The sequence below is a fragment of the Hemitrygon akajei genome, chromosome 8 (genome assembly GCF_048418815.1).
Source record: "Hemitrygon akajei chromosome 8, sHemAka1.3, whole genome shotgun sequence".
Taxonomy (NCBI): Eukaryota; Metazoa; Chordata; class Chondrichthyes; order Myliobatiformes; family Dasyatidae; genus Hemitrygon; species Hemitrygon akajei.
In genome coordinates, this window is record NC_133131.1 from 7,308,128 (window position 1) to 7,332,454 (window position 24,327).

Sequence of the window (24,327 nt, forward strand, 5' to 3'; positions counted from 1 at the left end):
CTGACATATCTATGTAAACTATATATCCACTTGTTCATAAACACAAGAGATTCTGCAGATACTGGAAATCCAGAGCAACACGTACAAGATGCTAGAGGAACTCAGCAGGTCAGGCAGCACCTATGACTGTCTGTTACTTTCCATGGATCCTGCCTGACCTGCTGAGTTGCTCCAGCTTTTGTGTGTATCCACTTGTTCACCTATTGTCTAACAAGATTACATACTGCTTAAAGTCTAAAACAAGGTTTAATTTTGACTTGGCTTTATGACTTATCATTGGATCAATGGGAGTTTCTGCAGAAACATAGGATGGATTAATTGCTAAAATAATTTAAAGGCAAATTTTACATTCATTATCCTAGGCTTGCGATCATAAACACAGCTGAAAACTAAAACCAGAAAATAATCAACTTAGTTAAGAGCTAAGCGGTAGAGAGTTAGCAAACAGCAAAAAAACTAGTGCCCTCTAAATTGTGTGTTCACAAATGAGCTACATCTCTGGTACCTTCGTTAGCAGTTCACCACCGAGTCTTCTCTCTTTAATGAAAACCAAATCATTTACGAGTTTGCTCTCTCCTTAACCTTAGCGCACTGATGATCAATATCTCACATTTCAGAAGGCATGAAATTCCTAATACCATCCTCAGTTTTTGACATCTCAAAACAGCAGGAAATTTATTTATTTTATTTGGAGATACAGCGCAGAACAGACCCTTCCGCCTAACAAGCTGCACCGCTCAGCAACTTACCTATTTTATCCTAGCTTAATCACAGTACGATTTACAAAGACCAATTAATCTACTAACCAGGACGGCTTTGGAATTTGGGAGGAAACTGGAGCACCTCAAGAAAACCTACATGTTCATGGGGAGGACGTACAAACTCCTTACAGATGCTGTTGGAATTGAACTCCAAACTTGAGCTGTAACAGCGTCACGCTAACCACAATGCTACTGTGGCTCCTACTGTTTACCTGTTTGGGTTTACATGTGTTTACCTGATTGTTGTATAGCTTCAGACTGTAAGAAAAGGAAAATCAGATGTTGACGTGCTTTAATGCACTATTGTGCACCTCTTGACAAAGGGGAAATTGGAGAAGATCTCTTAGCAGTTTTCCAGACTCCTTAATGCTAGGTTAAGCAGGACCAAGGGAACAATGAGGAGGTAAGTCCCTTATTATGAGTTAGATAGCAAAAGGCTTAAATAGTTATAGCACCAAGAAAAAAAAGCTTCATATTACAGAAAAGAAGACCAAAAGCAATCAAAGCACATAAAATGCTGAAGGAACCCAACAGGTCAGGCAGCTTCTATGCAGAAGAATAAACAGTTGATGTTTCCAGCTGAGACCCTTCATCAGGACAGAGTCTCGATGAAGGGTCCTGATGAAGGGTCTCAGCCCGAAACGTCGAATGTTTATTCCTCCCCACAGATGCTGCCTGGCCTGCTGAGTTCCTCCAGAATTTTGTGAGTGTTGCTCTGGATTTCCAGTATCTGCAGAATCTCTTGTGTTAATGACCAGCAGCAATCAAATGTGCTTGGATTTTATATTCCAACTCAAGCATTTTTTCCATTCAATTTCCATTCTATTTTTCTAGTTTTTTGCATATCTATATTTTCAGTAACCAACCACAGTATCTTTGGTTTTGTGCAAAGGGACATTGTGGGCTAAATTTAAAATAAATCAACTATAATTTGAGTGTAAACTTTATCACAGCAGGAGTACGTCCTGGGAATGAGTTTAAAAGTTTATGCTAAGACTGTCTAATGCATTAGTTAGATTACATGTGTAACACGGTGCATAATTCTCCTCACTATAGGGATGTTCAAACTCAGGGAAGAATGCACAGAGGAACAAAGAAAAGCTTTTGAGCACAAGGCATGTAACACATGAAGAAAGTTTCCACAAAAAAAAGATCCCTGGAGAGGAAGATTTAAGGACCTATCTCGTTTCAGTAACTAAAATATTTAATGGTTTAGATAAGGTAAATCACACAGGCAGGAGAGTAGAAGGACAGTAATACATACAAACTAGTGAAAAGTAAATATAGCACACATACTCAAAGGACCTTGGGTGATAAGTTTCTGAAATAACTTCCATCAAGCAGGATATTAGAGTCATTCAGAATACAGTTGGATGTTGGGCTGAGCAATAGAATGCCATGGAGACAGGTTCCAGAGGGTAGATGAGAACATTTTATTCTGTTCTTGACCTTTTTTAATTTTTTTATTTTGCCTCCAGTAAGGTTTATCATTCATGACCCTCTACTGAGTCTAAGCTTTTTAACTCCCCCAGTCCACAAAACATACATTCATCTCACAGAGACAGCAATTTGAAGACAAATTACTGAGCCTCAGACTTAACACAATGAGAGAAATAGAAAATAAACAACTTACATGCACTGGGTTATATGAAGATTAAGAATGGTACTTTCATCTTTTTGTCTTTAAAAGAGCCTCAGAGAACTATTTTGCAAGAGTTTACCTCCTGCCTGATAGTTACATTATAGTAAGAAGAAATGACAACGGAGCGATCTTATTCTCTCACCATTTCTCTAGTCCAACTTGGCCTCTGCTAAGCTTGTCTGCTGTTTTCAAGCTTCACCCACTTAACGCTATTGCATTGACACCCATATGCACTGAATTACTTGTGTAGTGAATAACTAAAAAGTATGTGGGATGGAAGGCACATTGGTAAATGAAACTCCCTGATTTCCTTTCCAAATCATTTAAACAGAAGGTCCACTAATAGTTGATATGTTGAGATATGCTTGGTGTTGAGAATGCACCATTTCATCATCTGTAAACTTCTGTATCTTGATAATCCTTTGGGAAAATATCTTCAACAGGGTTTTGACAGAGAAAGTAATACAAGCAATTTCTTGCAATGTCCTATCTTCCTGTCGCAGTCTGATCTTGATTTCTTCAGAAGCTTGAAGGGGTTAATTTGACCTCTTTCAGAGGTGTTGCCACAGTGTAACCATGAACTCTGCCTTGCTGATAGTGCATTGGGTTAAAATGGTCCCATTTAAATCAATGGTCATTGTCTCCAAGCGGGCAGCAGGTCATCTGATGAGTTTTCATGAAAAACCATCAATCCGAAATGTTAATTCTACTTTGTACATTTCTCTCCATTTTAGCTGCTTCCACTGCTGAGTACTTCCACATTTTCTCTTTTAATTCAGATATCCAGTATTTGCAGTATTTTGCTTTTCCAAGCAAGTCCCCGCTTGTTTGGCATGTCATATTCTCACTAAAACTTTTGTCAAGTAATAATAAAAACTGGTGCAGAAACATCACAGCCTCTTAAGACAAAAATATTGCAGATAAAATTTCCTAGTTACAGTATAATAGAAGAATCATTTACGTGAAGGTTACAAATCCTTTTCAAGTCATTAAATTTATATGTGGTGCATTTACAACTGCAGAAACCTTACTCCATCTGGCTATCATTCAGAGAGGTCCATATCCTGTCGTCATTAGTGCTGACTCCTGTTTTAGAAGATGAGAAAGAAAATTACAACTTATTGAATACATCTGCGCTTCTGTGAACTTCATAAAATAGACATCCATCATATCAAAAATAAGAATGAGTTGCATTTATAAAGGTTTTTACACTCAGTAAAGTAGCTTTGAAATGTAGTTATTGCTGTAATGTAGTAAATCAAGGGAGTGACACCTAAAAGCATTCGGGCAGGGGAATGCTAGCAATGCCCACAACAAGCTCAAGTGGCTTGGAAAGTGAATTCCTAAGATCAACAAGTTATCTTGCACTGAACATCTTGAATCATAGAAAAGCTCCAACACAGGAGGCCCTTCAGCCCATCATGTGCATGTTGGCTTTCTATCAAAACAATCTGCTGGTCCCACCCACTAGCCTATTCTCCATAGGCTTGCAAACTTTCTGTACCAGATATTTATACAATTCCCTCTTGCAGAACTATAAAATCAACTAGATGGAGATATGATATGGATCAACAGTGAATGGTAGAATAGATTCAAGAGACTGAATGACCATTGAATATCTAAAATTGATATGTTTTCAATAGGTGTACTAGTGGGGGGAGGGGTATAATCAAAGCCCAATGGGGGTCAACATTTTAAAAATTGAATGAAACAAGCCATGTGGAAGTTTGACTGAGGCACAGATATCAGTACAGATGCTGATCTGAAGGAAGAGGAGTTTAGGATTAATGAATAATTGTGAGAATGATTTTGGGGGGAGCTTTTGATTGGGGTTAGTAATCAAGATTTTATGACATTTTCATTTTGTTGCTCAGTGAAACTGTACAAACTCTAATAAACATACATAATAGGGAGCAGCTCTCTAGTGGAGCAGTTATCACAACTCTATCAGTGCCAGCAAGTCAGGTTCAATTCCCGCTGCTGTCTGTAAGGAGTTTGTACGTCCTCCCCGTGACCATGTAGGCTTCCTCCCACATTCCAAAGACATGAGAATCAGGTTTAATATCACTGGGATATGTCATGAAATTGGTTGTTTTGCAGCAGCAGTACACTGCGATACATAATAATAAAATATATAAGTTATAGTAAGTGTATATATAAAAGAAAGTTAAATTAAATAAGTAGTACAAATAGACAGGAAAGAAATACTGAGGTAGTGTTCATGGGTTCATTGCCCATTCAGAAATCTGACGGCAGAGGGGAAGAAGCTGTTCCTGAAAATGTTGAGTGTGTGTATTCAGGCTCCTATACCTCCTTCTTGATGGTTGCAGTGTCAAGAGGGCATGGCCTGGGTGATGGGGGTCCTCAATGATGGATGCTGCCTTTTTGAGGCATCGCCTTTTGAAGATATACTTGATGCTGGAGAGGCTAATACCCACAATAGAGCTGGTTGAGTTTACAACTTCCTGCAGCTTTTTCTGATACTGTGTAGTGGCCCCTCCATACCAAATTGAGATGTAACCAGTTAGAATGCTCTCCATTGTATTCTGTAGAAATTTGCAAGTGTCTTTGCTAACAAATCAATTCTCCTCAAATGAATGAAACATAGCTGATGTTGTTCCTTCTTTGTAATTGCATAAATATGTTGGGTCCAGGATAAATCCTCAGAAATGTTGACACCCAGGAACTTGCTCACTCTTTGGAAATTGCTCACCCACGCATTGTTTTCCACTTCTGATCCCTTAATGAGGACTGGTGCATGTTTCTTCAATTTCCCCTTCCTGAAGTCTATTTAATTCCTTGGTCTTACTGACATTGAGTGCAAGGTTCTTGTTGTGACACCACTTGATCAGCTGATCTATCTCACTCCTGTACACCTCCTCCTTGTCATCTGAAATTCTGCCAACAATAGTTGCATCATTGGCAACTTTATAGATGGTGTTTTAGTTGTGCCCAGCCATACAGTTGTGGGTGTAAAGAAGTGGGCTAAGCACACATCCTCGAGGTGTGTCAGTGTTGATTGCCAGTGAGGAGGACATCAGCACAGACTGTGGCCTCTCAATGAGTAAGTTAAGGATCCAGTTGCAGAGGGAAGTAAAGGGGCCCAGCTTTTGAAGGCCGTTGATTAGACATGCAGGTTATTAGGTTAATTGGTTACATTGGGCAGTGTAGGGTCGTTTGGCCAGAAGGGCCTGCTACAGTGCTGTATCTCTAAATAAAATAATAATGCACAATTTTGTTAGATGTGACTCACTGAAAGAGATTAGGTGTTGGACATAAACTTTTGATCCCTCAACCCAACAGATTGAGACAGGTAAAAAAATAAAAACACAAAATGCTGGCAGAACTCAGCAGGCCAGACAGCATCTATGGGAGGAAGTAGTGACGATGTTTCGGGCCGAAACCCTTCAACAGGAGTGAAGTAACATGGGATGGTCAAGGGGAGGATAAGAGGTGGGGGGAGGGATAAAGTAGAGAGCTAGGAAGTAATAGGTTGGAGGGAAATGGGCTAGGGGGAAGGTGGAGAATTATGGGAAATAAAAGAGAAAGAAAGGTAGGGCTGGGGGGAGATTATAGTGAGGGGAGAAAAAAGAGAGAGAAAGAGAACCAGACTGAAATAATAGATAGGGATGGGAGTAAGGGGGGGCAGGGGTATCAACGGAGGTCTGTGAGTTGGATGTTCATGCCGGCAGGTAGGAGGCTACCCAGGCGGGAGATAAGGTATTGCTCCATCGACCTGCACACGGCCTCATCTTGACGATAGAGGAGGCCATGGACAGACATGTCGGAGTGGGAGTGGTCTGTGGAACTGAAGTGTGTGGCCACAGGGAGATCCCGCCACTGCTGGAGGACCGAGTGCTGGTGTTCGGCGAAACGGTCTCCCAGTCTGCGGCGGGTCTCCCCAATGTATAAATGGCCATATCGGAAGCACCGGATACAGTATATCACCCCCTTGACCATCCCATGTTACTTCACTCCTGATGAAGGGTTTTGGCCCGAAATGTCGTCACTACCTCCTCCCATAGATGCTGTCTGGCCTGCTGAGTTCTGCCAGCATTTTGTGTTTTTATTTATTTCCAGCATCTGCAGATTCACTCATGTTGAGATTGAGACAGGAATGGGTTATGAGTAAAAAATTTGCACATTTCAACAGGATTTCTTTCATGGAAATTCACAAGGCTGTGATTTGGGAATGTGCAGAGGATAAAATGGAATGAATATTATAATTGAATGTAAATGGTATTTGATGCTTGGTGTGAATTCAGGGACTGAAGGATTTGTTTGTTGTATTTATCTAATTCTATTCTATGACTACTGGGATTGTTATAGTGGTCATTCTGTTTTACGGAAATTAACGGCAGCAAAATGGGAAATAATCCAAGTATCATCTACTATGTTATGGATTGAAGTAACATCTGAATAGTGATAATCTTTGTAAGCCATAGGCTAGATAGTTACAGCAGATATGTTTGCAGTTTTATAAAAAGTCTGGTCTTATAGATGTTGGATCATTTACATCACCCCTGGAGACCCATAATAGATTACACATTGATTACAGGAACATAAATTATCCAACCGCATGTGGTTGGTGGAGTCGAATATCATTGAGTGTAGAGAATTGATATCTTTAAAAACAAAGAGTCATAGAGTACTACAGCACAGAAACAGTCTCTTTGGCCCATCTAGTTCTAAACTGATATTCTGCCTAGTCCCATCAAACTGCACCTGGAGCATAGCCAACATACTCCATCCATGTATTTATCCAAACTTCTCTTTTTTTTTAAAAAAACTTTTTTTATTGCATTTTCATCCAAACTTCTCTTAATCAATATTTACTTTGCAAATTCACTCTTCCAGGAGTCCAATGAACCCAACTATAATAAGACATTTCCTCACAGTTTACCCAAACTTCAAGTTAAGAAGGGTTTTGGTGTGAGGCTGAAGTTGAAATATATATTAAAACATCTTCTTTAGCTGCTAGTTAAACAAATTCTAAAATATGATTAACAGGGATAGGTTTATGCAAATCAGTTCTCCATTAACTTGTCTCTTTAAATCTTTCTGTATTTTTGATGCATAAATTAATTTGGAATTTGAACCATTACAGTAAAATAAGTGGAATATTTTTATTCAATTTAAATGAGAGCTCATAAGATTTTTTATAATAGAAGACAGCTTTGAATGTTGTCTTGGCAGAGATTTTCTCAGTGTTGACAGATGCTGTACTGAAGTGGGGTGATTGGGAAAAAATGCATTTTAGTGTGCTGAAATGTCATGTCTGGATGCCCCAGCACTGGAGAAAACAGAAATATTTTGGCGCCAACAGTTGACAAGAATTGACAGATTATGTTCTGAGAACTGCCATTCAGTGGGATGCTGGTCTGGAGTTGGAACACACTATGTTGTCATGTCATTTTCATCCAGAGGGAAAAAGAAGCAGGGCTGACACCTGGGGCTGCCACTGCACCTTCTCATAATCTTTGCAATGAGTTGACTGGCCCAGAAGCAGGTTTCCAGGTCATCTTCCCAACTGTAGACAAGATGGGGCCAGATTCATAGAACTTTGAACATAGAACATTACAACACTGTGCAGGCCCTTCAGCCCACAATGTTGTGCTGACCTTCAGAGAGGGAAACTGGGATGCACATAGTAGATTTTTAAAAAGAAATCATTGTTGTTAATCTTTAAATTATTAAAGCTAAAAAAAATTAGTCACAGTCATAGAGAAGTAAAGCACAGACACAGGCCCTTTGGCCCATCTAGTCCATGGCAAATCTATTTAAATTGCCTACTCCCATCGACCTGCACCAACCATGTACCTATCCAAACCTCTCTTAAACATTGAAACCGAGCTCTTACAACCACTTGTGCTGGTTAGTAGTTATAATATTTTGGTATTGTTATGGAAACAAGAGTAGGTTTATTGTACAGCTATAGTTCTCCAAGCTAAGCCCTTCAATATGGATTTAATTATAATTAAGAACTAATTGGTGCACGAGAAGCTATTCACAGTAAAGGAATTTTCCCATTAATCATGTCAACATAATATTGTAGTAAAGAGACAGTTCAGTAGCAGAGCTCATTACTGCAAAACCCACTGTTGTTACACATAGATTTCATGCACAGTATCTGGGTATACAGACCACGAGCCTGCAGAACGTCTCTGCCATAGCTTCTTCAAAGAACTGTTCCTCGCGTTTGTATTCGGGGTGATTTCTTCCAGCTTTCTGGATTCTCTGATCCAAGCACTGCAAGACAAGCTGGGTCATATCTCTTCCTTTCTTGTTAGATTGCACTTTTAGAAATTTATTAGTTTTATCCACTGTGAGAAGATCATTAATAACCTGATGCAGATGAAATAAAAAGCAGAGGAATTAGACAGCAGGTACACAGCGACTTGACATTTTCAGTTGCAAACATTGACATTAGTCTATGATCATCAATGCAGACACAATTTCTTAAAAACACCCTGCTACAAGGTTTGAATATTCATAAGATCCAACTCCTTCGATTTCCTGTAGCTCCTATATTCCACTCTCCTACATATCTACTCTTCATAGATTTCCATTAACTCCTCTGTCCCTAACAAAATTACTTTAATGTCATTGACTCACACAACTCCCTTCAACCTTATAAAGCACAACCTTCAACCATGAGTGTCGTCCTGATGAAGGATCTTGGCCTGAAATGCCAACTGTTTATTCTCCTCCATAGATGCTGCCCGACTTGCTGAGTTCCTCCATCATTTTGTGTCTGCTGCCATGAATGAGATTTGCTTCTTTCACTCCATGTGCTATTTTTTTCACAACTATTTCCTATTTATTTAAAATATATTCCTCAGGATAAGAAGTTAGCAACTGAGAACAGAGTTGAAGATAAATTTCTTTACTCAGCCAGCAATAAATATTTGAAGTTCTATATATCAAGAAGGTTATGCTTAATCATTGAGTATGTTTAATATTCACTATATTCAAGGGTACCAAGGGAATCAGGGGATGAGGGTGGTCAGAAAGGAAAATAGGCATAACGCACAGAATCAGCCACAATCTCAACAGGGTTAACAGAGAGATTGTGTAAAGATCTCGAGAGAAAACTTAATTTATGACTTAAGACAAATTAGGGATGTGAGCAAAAACTTCTCCTCCCTCCCTCACCCACAGAGAGTTACCATCTAGAACTCACTGCCTGTAAGCTTAGTAGAAATAATGCATCAGGCTTTCCAAGAGACCAGAGGCAAAGGGGCATAGGATAGGTCAACTGGACATAGGATAGTAGGTCAACTAGAAGTAGGCACAGACTTCACTATCCAGTCTTTGGAGATCTTGAGCCTTGAAGCTAACATGAACTATGAATTATGATGTAGTGGCCATTACGGAGACTTGGCTGGCACCAGGGCAGGAATGGATTCTCAATATTCCTGGATTTCAGTGCTTTAAAAGGGATGGGGGGGGGGGGAAGGGGAGGAGGTGTGACATTACTGGTCAGGGATACTATTACAGCTGCAGAAAGGGTGGGTAATGTAGCAGGATCCTCTTTTGAGTCAGTATGGGTGGAAGTCAGGAACAGGAAGGGAGCAGTTACTGTACTGGGGGTATTCTATAGGCCCCCTGGTAGCAGCAGAGATACCGAGGAGCAGATTGGGAGGCAGATTTTGGAAAAGTGCAAAAATAACAGGGTTACTTTAACTTCCCTAATATTGATTGGCACTTGATTAGTTCCAAGGGTTTAGATGGGGCAGAATTTGTTAAGTGTGTCCAGGATGGATTCCTGTCACAGTATGTTGACAGGCCGACTAGGGGGAATGCCATACTAGATCTAGTATTAGGTAACGAACTGGGTCAGGTCACAGATCTGTCAGTGGGTGAGCATCTGGGGGACAGTGATCACCGCTCCCTGACCTTTAGCATTATCATGGAAAAGGATAGAATCAGAGAGGACAGGAAATTTTTTAATTGGGGAAGGGCAAATTATGAGGCTATAAGGCTAGAACTTGTTGGTGTGAATTGGGATGATGTTTTTGCAGGGAAATGTACTATGGACATGTGGTCGATGTTTAGGGATACCTTGCAGCATGTTAGGGATAAATTTGTCCCAGTGAGGAAGATAAAGAATGGTAGCGTGAAGGAACCATGGGTGACAAGTGAAGTAGAAAATCTAGTCAGGTGGAAGAAGGCAGCATACATGAGGTTCAGGAAGCAAGGATCAGATGGGTCTATTGAGGAATATAGGGTAGCAAGAAAGGAGCTTAAGAAGGGGCTGAGAAGAGCAAGAAGGGGTCATGAGAAGGCCTTGGTGAGTAGGGTAAAGGAAAACCCCAAGGCATTCTTCAATTATGTGAAGAACAAAAGGATGACAGGAATAAAGGTAGGACTGATTAGAGATAAAAGTGGGAAGATGTGCCTGGAGGCTGTGGAAGTGAGCGAGGTCCTCAATGAATACTTCTCTTCAGTATTCACCAATGAGAGGGAACTTGATGATGGTGAGAACAATATGAGTGAGGTTGATGTTCTGGAGCATGTTGATATTAAGGGAGAGGAGGTGTTGGAGTTGTTAAAATACATTAGGACGGATAAGTCCCCGGGGCCTGACGGAATATTCCCCAGGCTGCTCCACAAGGCGAGGGAAGAGATTGCTGAGCCTCTAGCTAGGATCTTTATGTCCTCGTTGTCCACAGGAATGGTACCGGAGGATTGGAGGGAGGCAAATGTTGTCCCCTTGTTCAAAAAAGGTAGTAGGGATAGTCCGGGTAATTATAGACCAGTGAGTCTTATGTCTGTGGTGGGAAAGCTGTTGGAAAAGATTCTTAGAGATAGGATCTATGGGCATTTAGAGAATCATGGTCTGATCAGGGACAGTCAGCTTGGCTTTGTGAAGGGCAGATCATGCCTAACAAGCCTGATAGAGTTCTTTGAGGAGGTGACCAGGCATATAGATGAGGGTAGTGCAGTGGATGTGATCTACATGGATTTTAGTAAGGCATTTGACAAGGTTCCACATGGTAGGCTTATTCAGAAAGTCAGAAGGCATGGGATCCAGGGAAGTTTGGCCAGGTGGATTCAGAATTGGCTTGCCTGCAGAAGGCAGAGGGTTGTGGTGGAGGGAGTACATTCAGATTGGAGGGTTGTGACTAGTGGTGTCCCACAAGGATCTGTTCTGGGACCTCTACTTTTCGTGATTTTTATTAACGACCTGGATGTGGGAGTAGAAGGGTGAGTTGGCAAGTTTGCAGACGACACAAAGGTTGGTGGTGTTGTAGATAGTGTAGAGGATTGTCGAAGATTGCAGAGAGACATTGATAGGATGCAGAAGTGGGCTGAGCAGTGGCAGATGGAGTTCAACCCGGAGAAGTGTGAGGTGGTACACTTTGGAAGGACAAACTCCAAGGCAGAGTACAAAGTAAATGGCAGGATACTTGGTAATGTGGAGGAGCAGAGGGATCTGGGGGTACATGTCCACGGATCCCTGAAAGTTGCCTCACAGGTAGATAGGGTAGTTAAGAAAGCTTATGGGGTGTTAGCTTTCATAAGTCGAGGGATAGAGTTTAAGAGATGCGATGTAATGATGCAGCTCTATAAAACTCTAGTTAGGCCACACTTGGAGTACTGTGTCCAGTTCTGGTCGCCTCACTATAGGAAGGATGTGGAAGCATTGGAAAGGGTACAGAGGAGATTTACCAGGATGCTGCCTGGTTTAGAGAGTATGGATTATGATCAGAGATTAAGGGAGCTAGGGCTTTACTCTTTGGAGAGGAGGATGAGAGGAGAATTGATAGAGGTGTACAAGATATTAAGAGGAATAGACAGAGTGGACAGCCAGCGCCTCTTCCCCAGGGCACCACTGCTCAGTACAAGAGGAGATGTCTTTAAGTTGAGGGAAGTTCAAGGGGGATAATAGAGGAAGGTTTTTCACTCAGAGAGTGGTTGGTGCGTGGAATGCACTGCCTGAGTCAGTAGTGGAGGCAGACACACTAGTGAAGTTTAAGAGACTACTAGACAAGTATATGGAGGAATTTAAGGTGGGGGGTTATATGGGAGGCAGGGTTTGAGGGTCAGCACAACATTGTGGGCCGAAGGGCCTGTAATGTGCTGTATTATTCTATGTTCTATGTTCTATGAACTAGTCAAACCTTCAAAGAAAAAGAACAAAGAGGAAAAGAATTGAAACATTACAAACCTACTCCCCAAAATGTCTAAACGATGCCTAAGAACTTGGCCTAAAAACAAAACCTGCTCCCCGAATGGTCAAAACTAAGCCTAATAACTAGACCTGTAAAATAAACCTAAAATGGTCTAAGCCTAATAACTGGCCTAAAATTGCTGATTGGATCTATGAAATCAAATCATTGAGAATAGGATGACACATTCCCTGTTAATTTAACCCAGACTGGGGTCTCACATGCACACAGATACAAAAGAGATCACTGAAAACTACACAAAGCAGGGAGGGTATGTCTTCTTTGAACTCACTTACAGCCCCGTACATCACACACTACAGATTCTCCCGCAAGGCATACCAACTCAAAGGACACCCCACCCCATCCTGCAGGTAGATGTAATCTACTTGTCTTGAACAATGACAATAAAGTTCTATTCTATTTTAACAATGCAATAACTCTATGATCTTCTTGAGAGCTCATGAGATCAACTACTGCTTCTAGTCCTTCCATAACTATGCCTTCAATTCCCTTATGTTTTATTGACAGAGCAATGAAAGTGTAAATGATGTGTAGATGGAAGGAAATTTTGGAATTAAAGAAGATAAATTTTCCTTGTGCTTATTACTTAAGAAATCACAGAGTGGTATTTTAAAATTAAAAATCAGAAGCCTTAATCATACTTAAAATTAATCTATTAAATGAATCAGTAAGAATTATGTAGAACAAAATGAGCCATTCTTGTGAAAGATTTTGACAATGCAGTGTACGCATTTTAGTGAATATATTTGTTATAACAATTCTTAAAACAGTGATACCAAAAATCACATTTGCTGTTGTTTTTTGAAATAATGTAATTGTCTCAACATACCAAACTAATGCTGTAACATCACATTAATTAACAGTTGGATTTCTACTACTTACATAGATATATTTCTTTTAGGAATCTGTAGGCAGTTTGAAACTGATTTAAATTCATGTCTTAAAGATGAAATGAGAATATTTACATCAATGTAACTTTCCAGTCCTTTGCTGTTATTACAGATGTTTGCCTTTTTTACAAAATTAAAAATTATTTAACTGAGCAACAAATTATGTATTTAAATGAAATAGACTCAATGGACCAAATGGGCTAATTCTGATCCTCCAAATCTTCATTTTCATGGGAACATTCCAGATGATTGTTGATACCTTCAAGTTCTTTACAGTTCCTAACTTATTGATGTAGTGAAATCATTTCATTTTCACTCCTGGCTGTTTTTGGCATCTCCAAGCCTAAATGCTTGAAACCACAGTGAGCAAAACAGTTCTGAAATGTCTTATTGCTTGTTTCTCACCTGCTACCAGTGACAAAAATCACCACTTTTAAAACACAACACACACAACTGACACTAGCTCTAAGCATGGTGTAGTGTCTAATGGCCACATAAGTGTGCATGACTGACGCTCGTTAGAACCTGTTCAGAAAGTCTCCTGCCCCAATTAAGTGGCATAGAGTCCCAAATAAACAAAGGGAATCCTGGCAACACGAATGAATCTGCAGATGCTGGAAATAAATAAAAACACAAAATGCTGGCAGAACTCAGCAGGCCAGACAGCATCTATGGGAGGAGGTAGTGACAGCGTTTCGGGCCAAAACCCTTCATCAGGAGTGTAGTGACGACGTTTCGGGCCGAAACCCTTCATCAGGAGAGGTAGTGACGAAGTTTCGGGCCGAAACCCTTCATTGGGAGCTTCATCAATCCTGGCAATTTGCTTTTTTTCTTTAAGAGTTGTCCAAAATAAGCAGCTGTCCTGATTAACAGATAGTCCAATTGCGCAGAATCTACTGTATATGTACATATGCTTTTTACAAAAATCAGACAAGAATCTTATTAGTATTCCAAAGGATTATGGACAGTGGTTTTATATGGTAACATCTTTCCATGGTTCCTTTGTGCAGGAGTCATTTTGCTTAAGAGGGTATATTCTCGCATCTTAGATTGAGCTAGTTGGTAATATTTGATCATGGACTGTCCCATTTTCTGGAAAATCAGCAGCTTACAGATGGATCACAAGGCTGCAAATGTTACCTGCCTCAGTGTAGGACAGAGAGACAGCCAATAAAGCACAGAATTTATTTGTGTAGTTTTTCGTTGATTCCTTGTATTCCTTTGTATCTACTGTGAACGTCTGCTAGAAAATGAGTCTCAGGGTGACACAGACATACTACGATAATAAATTTATTTTGAACTTTGAATCCTATGTTATTGAGCCACTAGAGATGAACCAAGTCAGAAACTAATATGTTTCTCTCCACATCCTGTGCAAAGGTGTATTCCATCAAAAGGTGGATGATATTCTTAATCATGTCATTTGAGATTAACTTGCAGTTACTCTCAAATGGCATGATTAAGAATGTCATCAATGTAAGTGTGCTGTTCAATGTAAACGCGCTGTTCTGTTGCCAAAGTAGATGAACTGGGTTGTTCACCTCGATTCTTGTCAACAGGATTTTTCTTTTATGCAAAGTAACTATTGCATTTACCAACATAATAAAAATGATTGCACTATAAAAAAGTAATTCATTACCTTTGGGGCATCATGAGAATGTTAATAATGTTAAATTAATGCAAATTATTTTTCATTTTCAAACATTACTTAGAGTCTGCAGTGCAAAAGCATGGGCTCGTCATCTTTTCCCTACAGCACTTGCCTTAATTCATTTGTCCCTCATGTATATCTACCTTCCCATTAAAATCCTCAATGCCGGCTAATAAACACAATGATGTGGAAATAAAGGGGAATTTTCTCCTAAGAAGCCCCAATGAGGGGCATTCTGCCAGAATCAGTTTCACTGCTTACACTGTTTCCAAAAGGTACCTACTGGATATCATAAGCATCTGCTTGGAAGAGATCCAGCCCTTGCCCAAGAGCTGTCAGAGTCAGTTTCTTGGCCTTAGAGTGGAATAGGACTTGGGAGAAGTAATTTATTTAGCCTTTTGACTCCTAGGTTGTTCCCAGGGTCCCTGCAGAAGTAGGGACCATTTTCTCTGTTCACTGGTGCCTCTCTGTCTGGCATCCGATGAGCGTACAGAGTGATTGAGGTGGGATTGTGGGGACGTCCACTCCTGACTCTTCTAGATCTACTTCAGATTCATTTACTTATCGTATGTACATCAAATTATAGAGTGAAATGCATCATTTGCATTAACAACCAACACAACCTAAGAACGTGCTGGGGCAGCCCACAAGTCTCTTAATCTTTTTCTCCTGTTCTCAGTTTTAGTTGCTTTTAGGAAAGTTCAGAAACATCAGAGCAGATAAGTGATCCAGTGGGACTTAGTTTCTAATTCCTCCTTGCTGTACCTGAAACTGACAATTTCTGTATTCAAACAACCCATCATGGTAGCATCTTTGTTAGCTCCACTGTGACAAAATAATTGTAAATTACAGCTTACAATTATTGTAACACAGACAGCAATTGTAAACTGTTGAGTTAAAATGCAAACAGCAGTCATGCATTGTAGCCAAAATGTCAGGACTATCCTAAGCATTGGTGAAATATCAGGCTCTTTTAATGCTGCCAGCTTGCACAATGAAGAGCAAAAATAGTTGCAGGACAGTAGCTCAGAAAGTGCACTCTCTGAAGGACAGTTACGGTAATGAACATTTCTAAGCTTTAAACTCACCGGTAAATCAATGCGTTCATCGTCAAAGTAATGTCCATCCCACACTTCTATTGTAATACTGCTGTATTCTTTTGTGAGTTTTAACCATTTTTTGTCCAGAAACTCATCCATAACAGATTTCACAGAACGTGAAATCACATAATCCAGAAAATTCTAAAGAGGCAAAAAAAACAAACACACGTTCTTGGCATTAGTCTTGCTGTTGCAATTAAAATAATTATTTTGCCCAAGTTATGTACATTTAGTTAGGTACTTTTTTTTTGCACACAGAGTGGTGGGTCTTTTAAGAGACACTTAGATAGGTACATGGAAAAAAAAGAAAAATAGAAGGCTATGCGGTAGGATAATTCTAGGCAGTTTCTAGAGTGGGTTACATGGTCAGCATAACGTTGTGGACTGAAGGGCCTATAATGTGCTGTAAACTTCTATGTTCTATGGTGGATCAATAAAACTGTCTTCTTTTTGTAATTGTATTTCATTATTTTTGTATTTGTATTTGTACAATCTTTTACACACTGGTTGAATACCCAAGTTGGTGTAGTCTGTCATTGATTCTTTTATGGTTATTATTCTATTATGGATTTATTGAGTATGCCTGCAAGAAAATGAATCTCAGGGTTGTATATGGTGACATATATGTACTTTGATAATAAATTTACTTTGAACCTTGAACAAGTATTTAAGGAAGAGGCCTAGAAATGAAAGTGCACTCAAATAGGGCACTCAGTAAACGGTAGATGAGTGCATCAGTAGTTAGGTTCCTCTGCAAACCAACACACCTCACTCCACACCCTGTGGATAGGTGTGTTCCATTAGAGAATGACTGACATTCTACTTTGTGCTGTAGACCTGAGGGTAACTTGGAGTGGTGCCTAGATTTCAGTCCTGCTGTTCCATCCTCAGGCAATATTACCAATGCAGATGAGCTGGTAGTTCACCTTAATTCCTCTTGGCAGGATTTTGGCTCATGCAAACAACAAATTGTTTATTACCCATTTTTAATATTGAAAATATGCCTTCCAGTTCTCCATTTTGATTGGGATTCTGCTGTGGACTGGGTGGACCTTTGGCACGGTGGTGTGGCTCAGGAAGGGGAGACTGATATTGACTGGTGATTAATAGGGTGGGGGTGGGGGAATGGGAGCTGCATAGGAGAAAGAGATTAGAAATTAGATGATGGGAAGTTGCTATGGAGGGGTCGGGGCCGAGGAGATAGAATGGACTAGGTATAGTGGAGAAGAGATCAAGTTCATTGGCTTAACATGACAAGCAATCCAGTGATGTACTGGGCAAAGCACGCTCAAAGTTCAAAGTAAATTTATTAACTAAGTACATATATGTCATCATATACCACCTTAAGATTAATTTTCTTGCAAGCATTTGCAGTGAAACAAAGAAACACAATAGGGGTGATACAGCAGCATAGTGGTTAGCACAAAGCTTGACCCAGATTCAGTTCTTGCTGCTGCCTGTAAGGAGTTTGTATGTTCTCCCCGTGACCACGTTGGTTTTCTCTGGGTGCTCCGGTTTCCTCCCACAGTCCAAAGACTTACCGGTTGATAGGCTGATTGGTTGCTCTTAATTGTCTCGTGATTTGGTTAGGATTAAATTGGGGGATTGCTGGGCAGCATGGTTTTAAGGCCCATTGTACCTCAATAATTATTTTTAAAAATTAAAATCAGTGAAAAACTACACACACAGACAAAGACTGATAAGTTTTATCCCTGCAATACCCATTGATAGCCACTCTCGGTTCAACGTTTCTGAAACAGTGCAGCCTTTCAAATCGTATCATCCTATGGATGCTGGAGCAGATAGTAAGGACACTAGCATGACTCATGCCTAGAAGAAGCCACCAAAGTTTCCAGAGCGACTTAGAAGTAGTCTGGAGATTATTCAAGAAAGAAAAACAACATTAAGCAACTGAATTCATTGCAAATAATTTAGTAAAGGTGGCAGGGCAGACCTGGTAAGGGGTTTAGTCCAGTTACGTTCCTATTAAATATTCTGAAGTGCTGAGCATGGTCACTTTATGAATATGAGTATTTAAGACAAGTGCTGATATCACTCTTTGAGCTTATATGTAGGAGGTGGGACAAGATGTACCGCAGTGTATTTATTCAGCAGTCTATTTAAATCATGTGTTACAATAAATGAGCACTGAATAGAATCTATTTTAAGAAGAATTTCTAAGAACTTAAAGAAAAGAATGTCTTTCGGTTTTGGTTCTAGGAGACTCTCCTTAAGGCGAGGGCAGTGCCTCTGTCTCTCCACTTGCCACTAAGCTCACAGGGTCCCTGTTTTGTTTGACAATATCATCAGCTGGGAGCTCCAAGATTTACATCCAGCAACAATGAAGCAATAGCAATATATTTTCAAGACAGGATGGTGACTAGGGAGAGTAACCTCCTGGGGTGATGTTCCCATGAGCCTGCTGCCTTTGTCCTTCTTGTATAACAGGTTATTTCCTGTGAGTCATTCTATAATGAGTGAGTGTGAGAGAGAGATGGGCAGTTTGAGAATAAGTTACAATCAAATGGGCTCAGGTTAGGTCAGGAATAGCCATGGTGGGGCCAGACTCTCGTTCACTTTGAAGTATCTAGTGGTTATGAAAGGCTTTCCTTCCTCCATTTTTATTAGGCTTATGCCTAAACAAGAATCAGGACCTGCTGCAATTTGCACAACAGGCCACAACAGGTCTATAGCAAATGCATTCTCACTAGCTCTCCACTCAGCCTTGGATCACCTGGGCACAGCAACACCTATGTCAGGCTGCTGTTTATCGATGACAACTTCATATTCAGCATGATCATGCCTCAATACTAATCAACAGCGTGGGTCTCTGCACTGCCCTCTGCAACTGGATCCTTGATTTCAAATCAGGAGATCACAGTCAGTGTGGATTGGAAGTAACATCTCCTCACTAACAATCAACACCAGAGCACCTCATGGATGTATGCTTAACCCACTGCTCTAGTCTCCATACCCACAACTGTTTGGTTAGGCAGAGCTCAAACATGACCTATAAATTTTCCAATGACACAACCATTATTGGAGGTGTACAGGAGTGAGATCGATCAGCTAGATATGTGGTGTCTTAACAACAAACTTGCACTCAGCATCAATAAAACCAAGAAATTGATTGTGGACTACAGGAAAGAAGCTGAAAAAACACACACCAGTCCTCATCGAGGGATCAACAGTGGAAAGGATGAGCAGTTTCAAGTTCCTAGATATCAACATCTCTGAGCTCAACATTTTGATGCAATTAAAAAGAAGGCAAAACACTGGCAGTATTGCATTAGAAGTTTGTATGTCTCCAAAGACTCTAGCAAATTTCTACAGATGTACTTTGGAGAATATTATAACTGGTTACATCTCCATCTGGTATGGAGGGGCCACTGCACAGGATCACAAAAAGCCGCAGAATATTGCAAGCTCAGCCAGCTCCATCGTGGGTACTAGCCTCCCCAGCATCAAGGGCATCTGAAAAAAGCAACGTCTCAAAATAGGCAGCAACTATCATTAAGGACACGCATCACGCAGACGTGTACTCTTGTTACTGTTACCAACATGGAGGAGGTACAGGAGCCTGAAGACACACACTCAACATTTTAGAAACAGCTTCTTCTCCTCCACCATCAGATTTGTGAACGGACAATGAATCCATGTACACTACGTCACTTTTTTTGTTCTCTTTTTGCACTACGTATCTAATTTAATTCACATTTTGTTATAGTAATTTATAGTTTTAATGTACTACTGCTGCAAAATAACTAATTTCCTGACAGATGCAATGATATTATACCTGATTCTGATATATCAGCAGAGTAGATGTTCCAAAAATAAACCCAAATTATAGACATTCCTATGGGCCATAATCCCAGTGGAAGTGGTGGATAAAATGGTTTTCATTCCAGGTGAGTTGTCAACTGGGAAAGACTAGGGATCGCCATCACAAAGTGTCTAAACTACTCATGAATTCAACTGCTGTAAATCCTCCCGATGAAAGGACAATGGTTTATCCAGGACAATGGTTTATCCAGGACAATGTTACAATACATTTGCTTTTCCAGTATAGGCTAGTTAATAGATTAAGTTACGAAATACAGAGAATGTGGATAAATACATTACCAGTTAATTAATGTGATAATTAACGGAGGAATTACACAATCATCTTGTTTGAAATAGTAGATAGCATGGTAAGCAAGCCTAACTGTAGATCCCATTTTTCAGTTCACACATACCATTGCACATTCTAATGTCTGTTTTTCTTAGTTAACTGTCAGCCTACATTTGCACACTTCAGCATCTACATAAATCTATGTTTTTTTTGTGTTTTATCTATTTATCTTCAGTAATGCCATCTTAAACTGAAGATTAATGAATGATGATTGAACAATTCTGAGTTTCGTTAATGTTCTAGATTCCAAATTATGAAGCCTCTCTTCAGAATTTTGAACCATTTCTTTCTTCATACACATAGGGTTGTGATAGTTATTTGGATCAGATCCTTTGCCATTTAAAGTTGATTGAAGTTATTTACAGATGTGGATATTCCTGAACTGTGTAGCTTTCATGATAAATCCATCAGCAATGCTGCTCAATTTGAAAACAAATAGGTATATCCAGGAAGCAAGAGTTAATTGAACTGACATCTTCAAGGAGCAAACACAAGGAAATCTGCAGATGCTGGAAATTCGAACAACACACACAAAATGCTGGTGGAACACAGCAGGCCAGGCAGCATCTATAGGCAGAAGCACTGTTGACGTTTCGGCCAAATTTTGTGTGTGATCTTCAGGGAGCAATGCCTCAAAAAGGCAGAGTCCATCAAGGACCCCCCATCGTCCAGGACGTACCTTCTTCTCATTGCTAACATCAAGGAGGAGGTACAGGAGCCTGAAGACCCACACTCAATGATTCAGGAATAGCTCCTTGCCCTCTGCCATCAGATTTCTGAATGGACATTGAACCCATGAACACTACCTTATTAAAACAAGAAAATCTGCAGTTGCTGGAAATCCAACTCAGCAGGCCAGGCAGCATCGATGGAAAAGAGTAAACAGTCGAAGTTTCGGGCTGAGGTCACTACCTCACTACACTCCTTTACTACACTGAGGCCACTACACTACCTCACTCCTTTCTCTCTCTCTCTTTGCACTATTTATTTAACTTTTTAAAATATATATATACTTCTTACTGTATTTTACAATTTTTTGTTATTATGTATGGCATTGTACTGCTGCCACATGACAACATATTTCACAGAGTATGCTGGTGACCTTAAACCTGATTCTGATTCTGTTGTGCTGATTATTTCTTAATAATCAAGATTCAAAAACTTTATTGTCATTCTAACCGTACATCAGCTCTGCAGGGCAGAATGAGACAGCGTTTCCCAGGAGCAGTGCAATCATAAATAACAAACACAACACTAGATAATAAACATAACAATAAATAATAAAACACAACAGTCATATGTCAGTTAAAAACAAGTTATAAGTGTCCAGTGCAAGTTAAAAGTGTCCAAAGCAGAGTCAGGTAGAGCAGCTATTTAGCAGTCTGACTGCCTGTGGGAGGAAGCTGTTTAGTAGCCTTGTGGTTTTAGTTTTGATGCTCCTGTGACGTTTACCTGATGGCAGAAGAACAGTTCATGGAGAGATTAGTACACGCTGAACTGGTAAGAACTAATGTGTGACAAGTATGTGACAACATCACGGAGATGATATGTAATAAAGTATAAAGATAAAGATTAGATTTATTTGTCACCTGTACATCAGAGTATACAACAAAATGCATTGCTTCCATCAAATTGAATCAGTAAGGATTGTGCTGGGCAGCACACAATTGTAATCACACTTCCAGTGCCAATATGGTTATGTGGAGAACGTACAAACTTCTTACAGACAGAACTGAATCCCAATCTTACAGCTGGTTGCTTTAATGGCACTAAGCTCACTGCTATGCTACCATGCCTCCCTTTTTTGTTAGTAAAAGGAGATTATAACATTGCTGACTCCAAAAGTATTCCTCAAAAAGGCCAAAAAAAAAACCATATTGTGCATAAGAGCATGCATGTTAAAATGTTTGGAACATAGCACAGAACAGGATCATGCCTTTTAGACCATGACACATATGTCAACCATGGTGCTGATTTAAACTAATCCTATGTGCATGTATCATACATGATCTATATCCTTCCATTTCTGCCTGTTCGTGTTTCTCTCTAAATGAATCTTAAGTGTTGTTAATACAGTATATCTGTTTCCATCACTTCATCCAGACACCTAGCACTTTCTCTGTTAAAAAAAATCTAGATAAAGATTTCAAGCTTCCTAATTACTTACAGCACGCGGAGAGCCTTGAAAAAGTGGAGCATTGTGAACTCCCGTCTTCACATAAGGGCTGGAAGGTATGAGAGAGAGAGAGAGAAACATAACAGTTTAGTTATGTCAGGCATCTTTGCTCTGTCCACTGTAAAAGGCAGGATTTCCCAGTGACCACCCACTGCAATTTGACTTCCCATTCCTATCCTGACATGTCCGTTCATGGCCTCCTCTATTGCCACAATGAGACTACACTTAGGTTGGAGGAATGACACCCCATATTCTGCCTGAGGAGTCTCCAACCAAATGGCATGGACATCAATTTCTTTACATTCCGGTAGTTTCTCCATTCCTCCCCTTCTCTTTCCATTCCCCATTCTGCCTCCCCTCTTCCTTCTCTTTCTTCCATGTTCCACTGTCCTCTCCTATTAGATTCCTTCTTTAGCCCTTTCCCTCTTCCACCCATCCCCTCCCAGTTTCTCATTTAATCCCCTCTCCCTCACCCACCTATCTTCCCCCTCATCTGGCTTCACTTATCACTTGCCATCTTGTACTCCTTCCCCTCCCCCACCTTCTTATTCTAGTTTCTTCCTTCTTTCAGTCCTGAAGTGTCTGAGCCCAAAATGTTGCCTGTGCAAAGGAAAACAAAATGATTGTTACTTCAGATCTGATGCAGTGCAAAAAAAAACACAATAAGCATAAAAACACAAGTAACATGGGAGTTCATTGGGGTATGAAGTGTGCTGAGGGTTGTGGAGAAGAGTGATTGATGTGGATGTAGTGGTGGTGGGGTGGGTTAGTGGGTGGAGGTGTTGATTAGCCTGATGGCTTGGGGAAAGGAACTGTTTTTGAGTCTGGTTGTTGGTTGCTTCTTCCCTGAGGGGAGTGTGGTAAAGAGTCCATAAGCAAGGTAGGTGGGGTCCTTCATGATATTGCTGGCCTTAGCATATTTCCCTCTGTAGATGCTGCCTGACTTGCTGAGTTCTTTCTGTATTTTGTGTATGTTGCATAACGGTTTAGCTGACATAACTAGGTTAGTCCAGGGCATTCTGCGGTAGTGGAGACAGGAACTGTAAAGTGCACCATTGCTAGCCTCAAACTCAGTACTTTCCTGTTTCCTGCCAAGCATTGTTTATACAGCTGCATGAATGTTCTCATGCAAAAGGTCAATACAAGATGAAAACTTGTTTCTTATCTTTCTCAAGTCCGTCATCTTTTTGTATCTTGTCTCTTCTATGAGAAACTAAATCAGTGCCCTTATCTTCCCCTCAAGTAGACACAGAATATCCCATTGAACTATCACAATGAAGAGTAGGTGAGTTGTCCCTGGGTCCTTGTGAATAATTATCCAGCAATCAACATTTGAAAAAGCAGATCATTAAGTCATTATCTGTTCAACCTTGTTGTGTCTATCATGTTTTCTACATTAAAGTAGTGACTACATTTCAGAAGTTGGAGCATCCTGCTGTTGTGAAAGGTTCCATAGACAGTAAGATTCTTTATTTAAAATATTTTTAAGGATCTTAAAGATTAGCTTTAATTGTCACACCAACTGAAATGAGTCGTTTGTGTCAAGTCAGATCAGCGAGGGTTGTGTTGGGGACAGCCTGCAGGTGTTACCACACTTCTGGAAACAACACAACATGCCCACAACTCACTAACCCTAACCGTACATCTTTGGGATGTGGGAGGAAACCCACACGGTCACGGGGAGAACGTACAAACTACTTACAGACAGTGGCAGGAATTGAACCCCGATCAGTGATCACT

The 24,327-nt window shown here is 40.2% G+C and overlaps 1 protein-coding gene across 1 annotated transcript in view; it reads right to left on the minus strand.

The window, feature by feature from the left end:
- Positions 1 to 2,210: 2,210 nt before the first annotated feature.
- LOC140731514 (uncharacterized) overlaps positions 2,211 to 24,327 on the minus strand; it is a 110,703-nt gene continuing 88,586 nt past the window's right edge. Inside the window, exons 23-26 of the mRNA XM_073052984.1 lie at positions 22,579 to 22,636; positions 16,229 to 16,381; positions 8,548 to 8,748; positions 2,211 to 3,489 (exon numbers count right to left, since the gene is read on the minus strand). Coding sequence (XP_072909085.1) covers positions 3,451 to 3,489; positions 8,548 to 8,748; positions 16,229 to 16,381; positions 22,579 to 22,636 — 451 coding nt within the window. The 3' untranslated portion in view covers positions 2,211 to 3,450. The remainder of the gene's footprint in view (positions 3,490 to 8,547; positions 8,749 to 16,228; positions 16,382 to 22,578; positions 22,637 to 24,327) is intronic.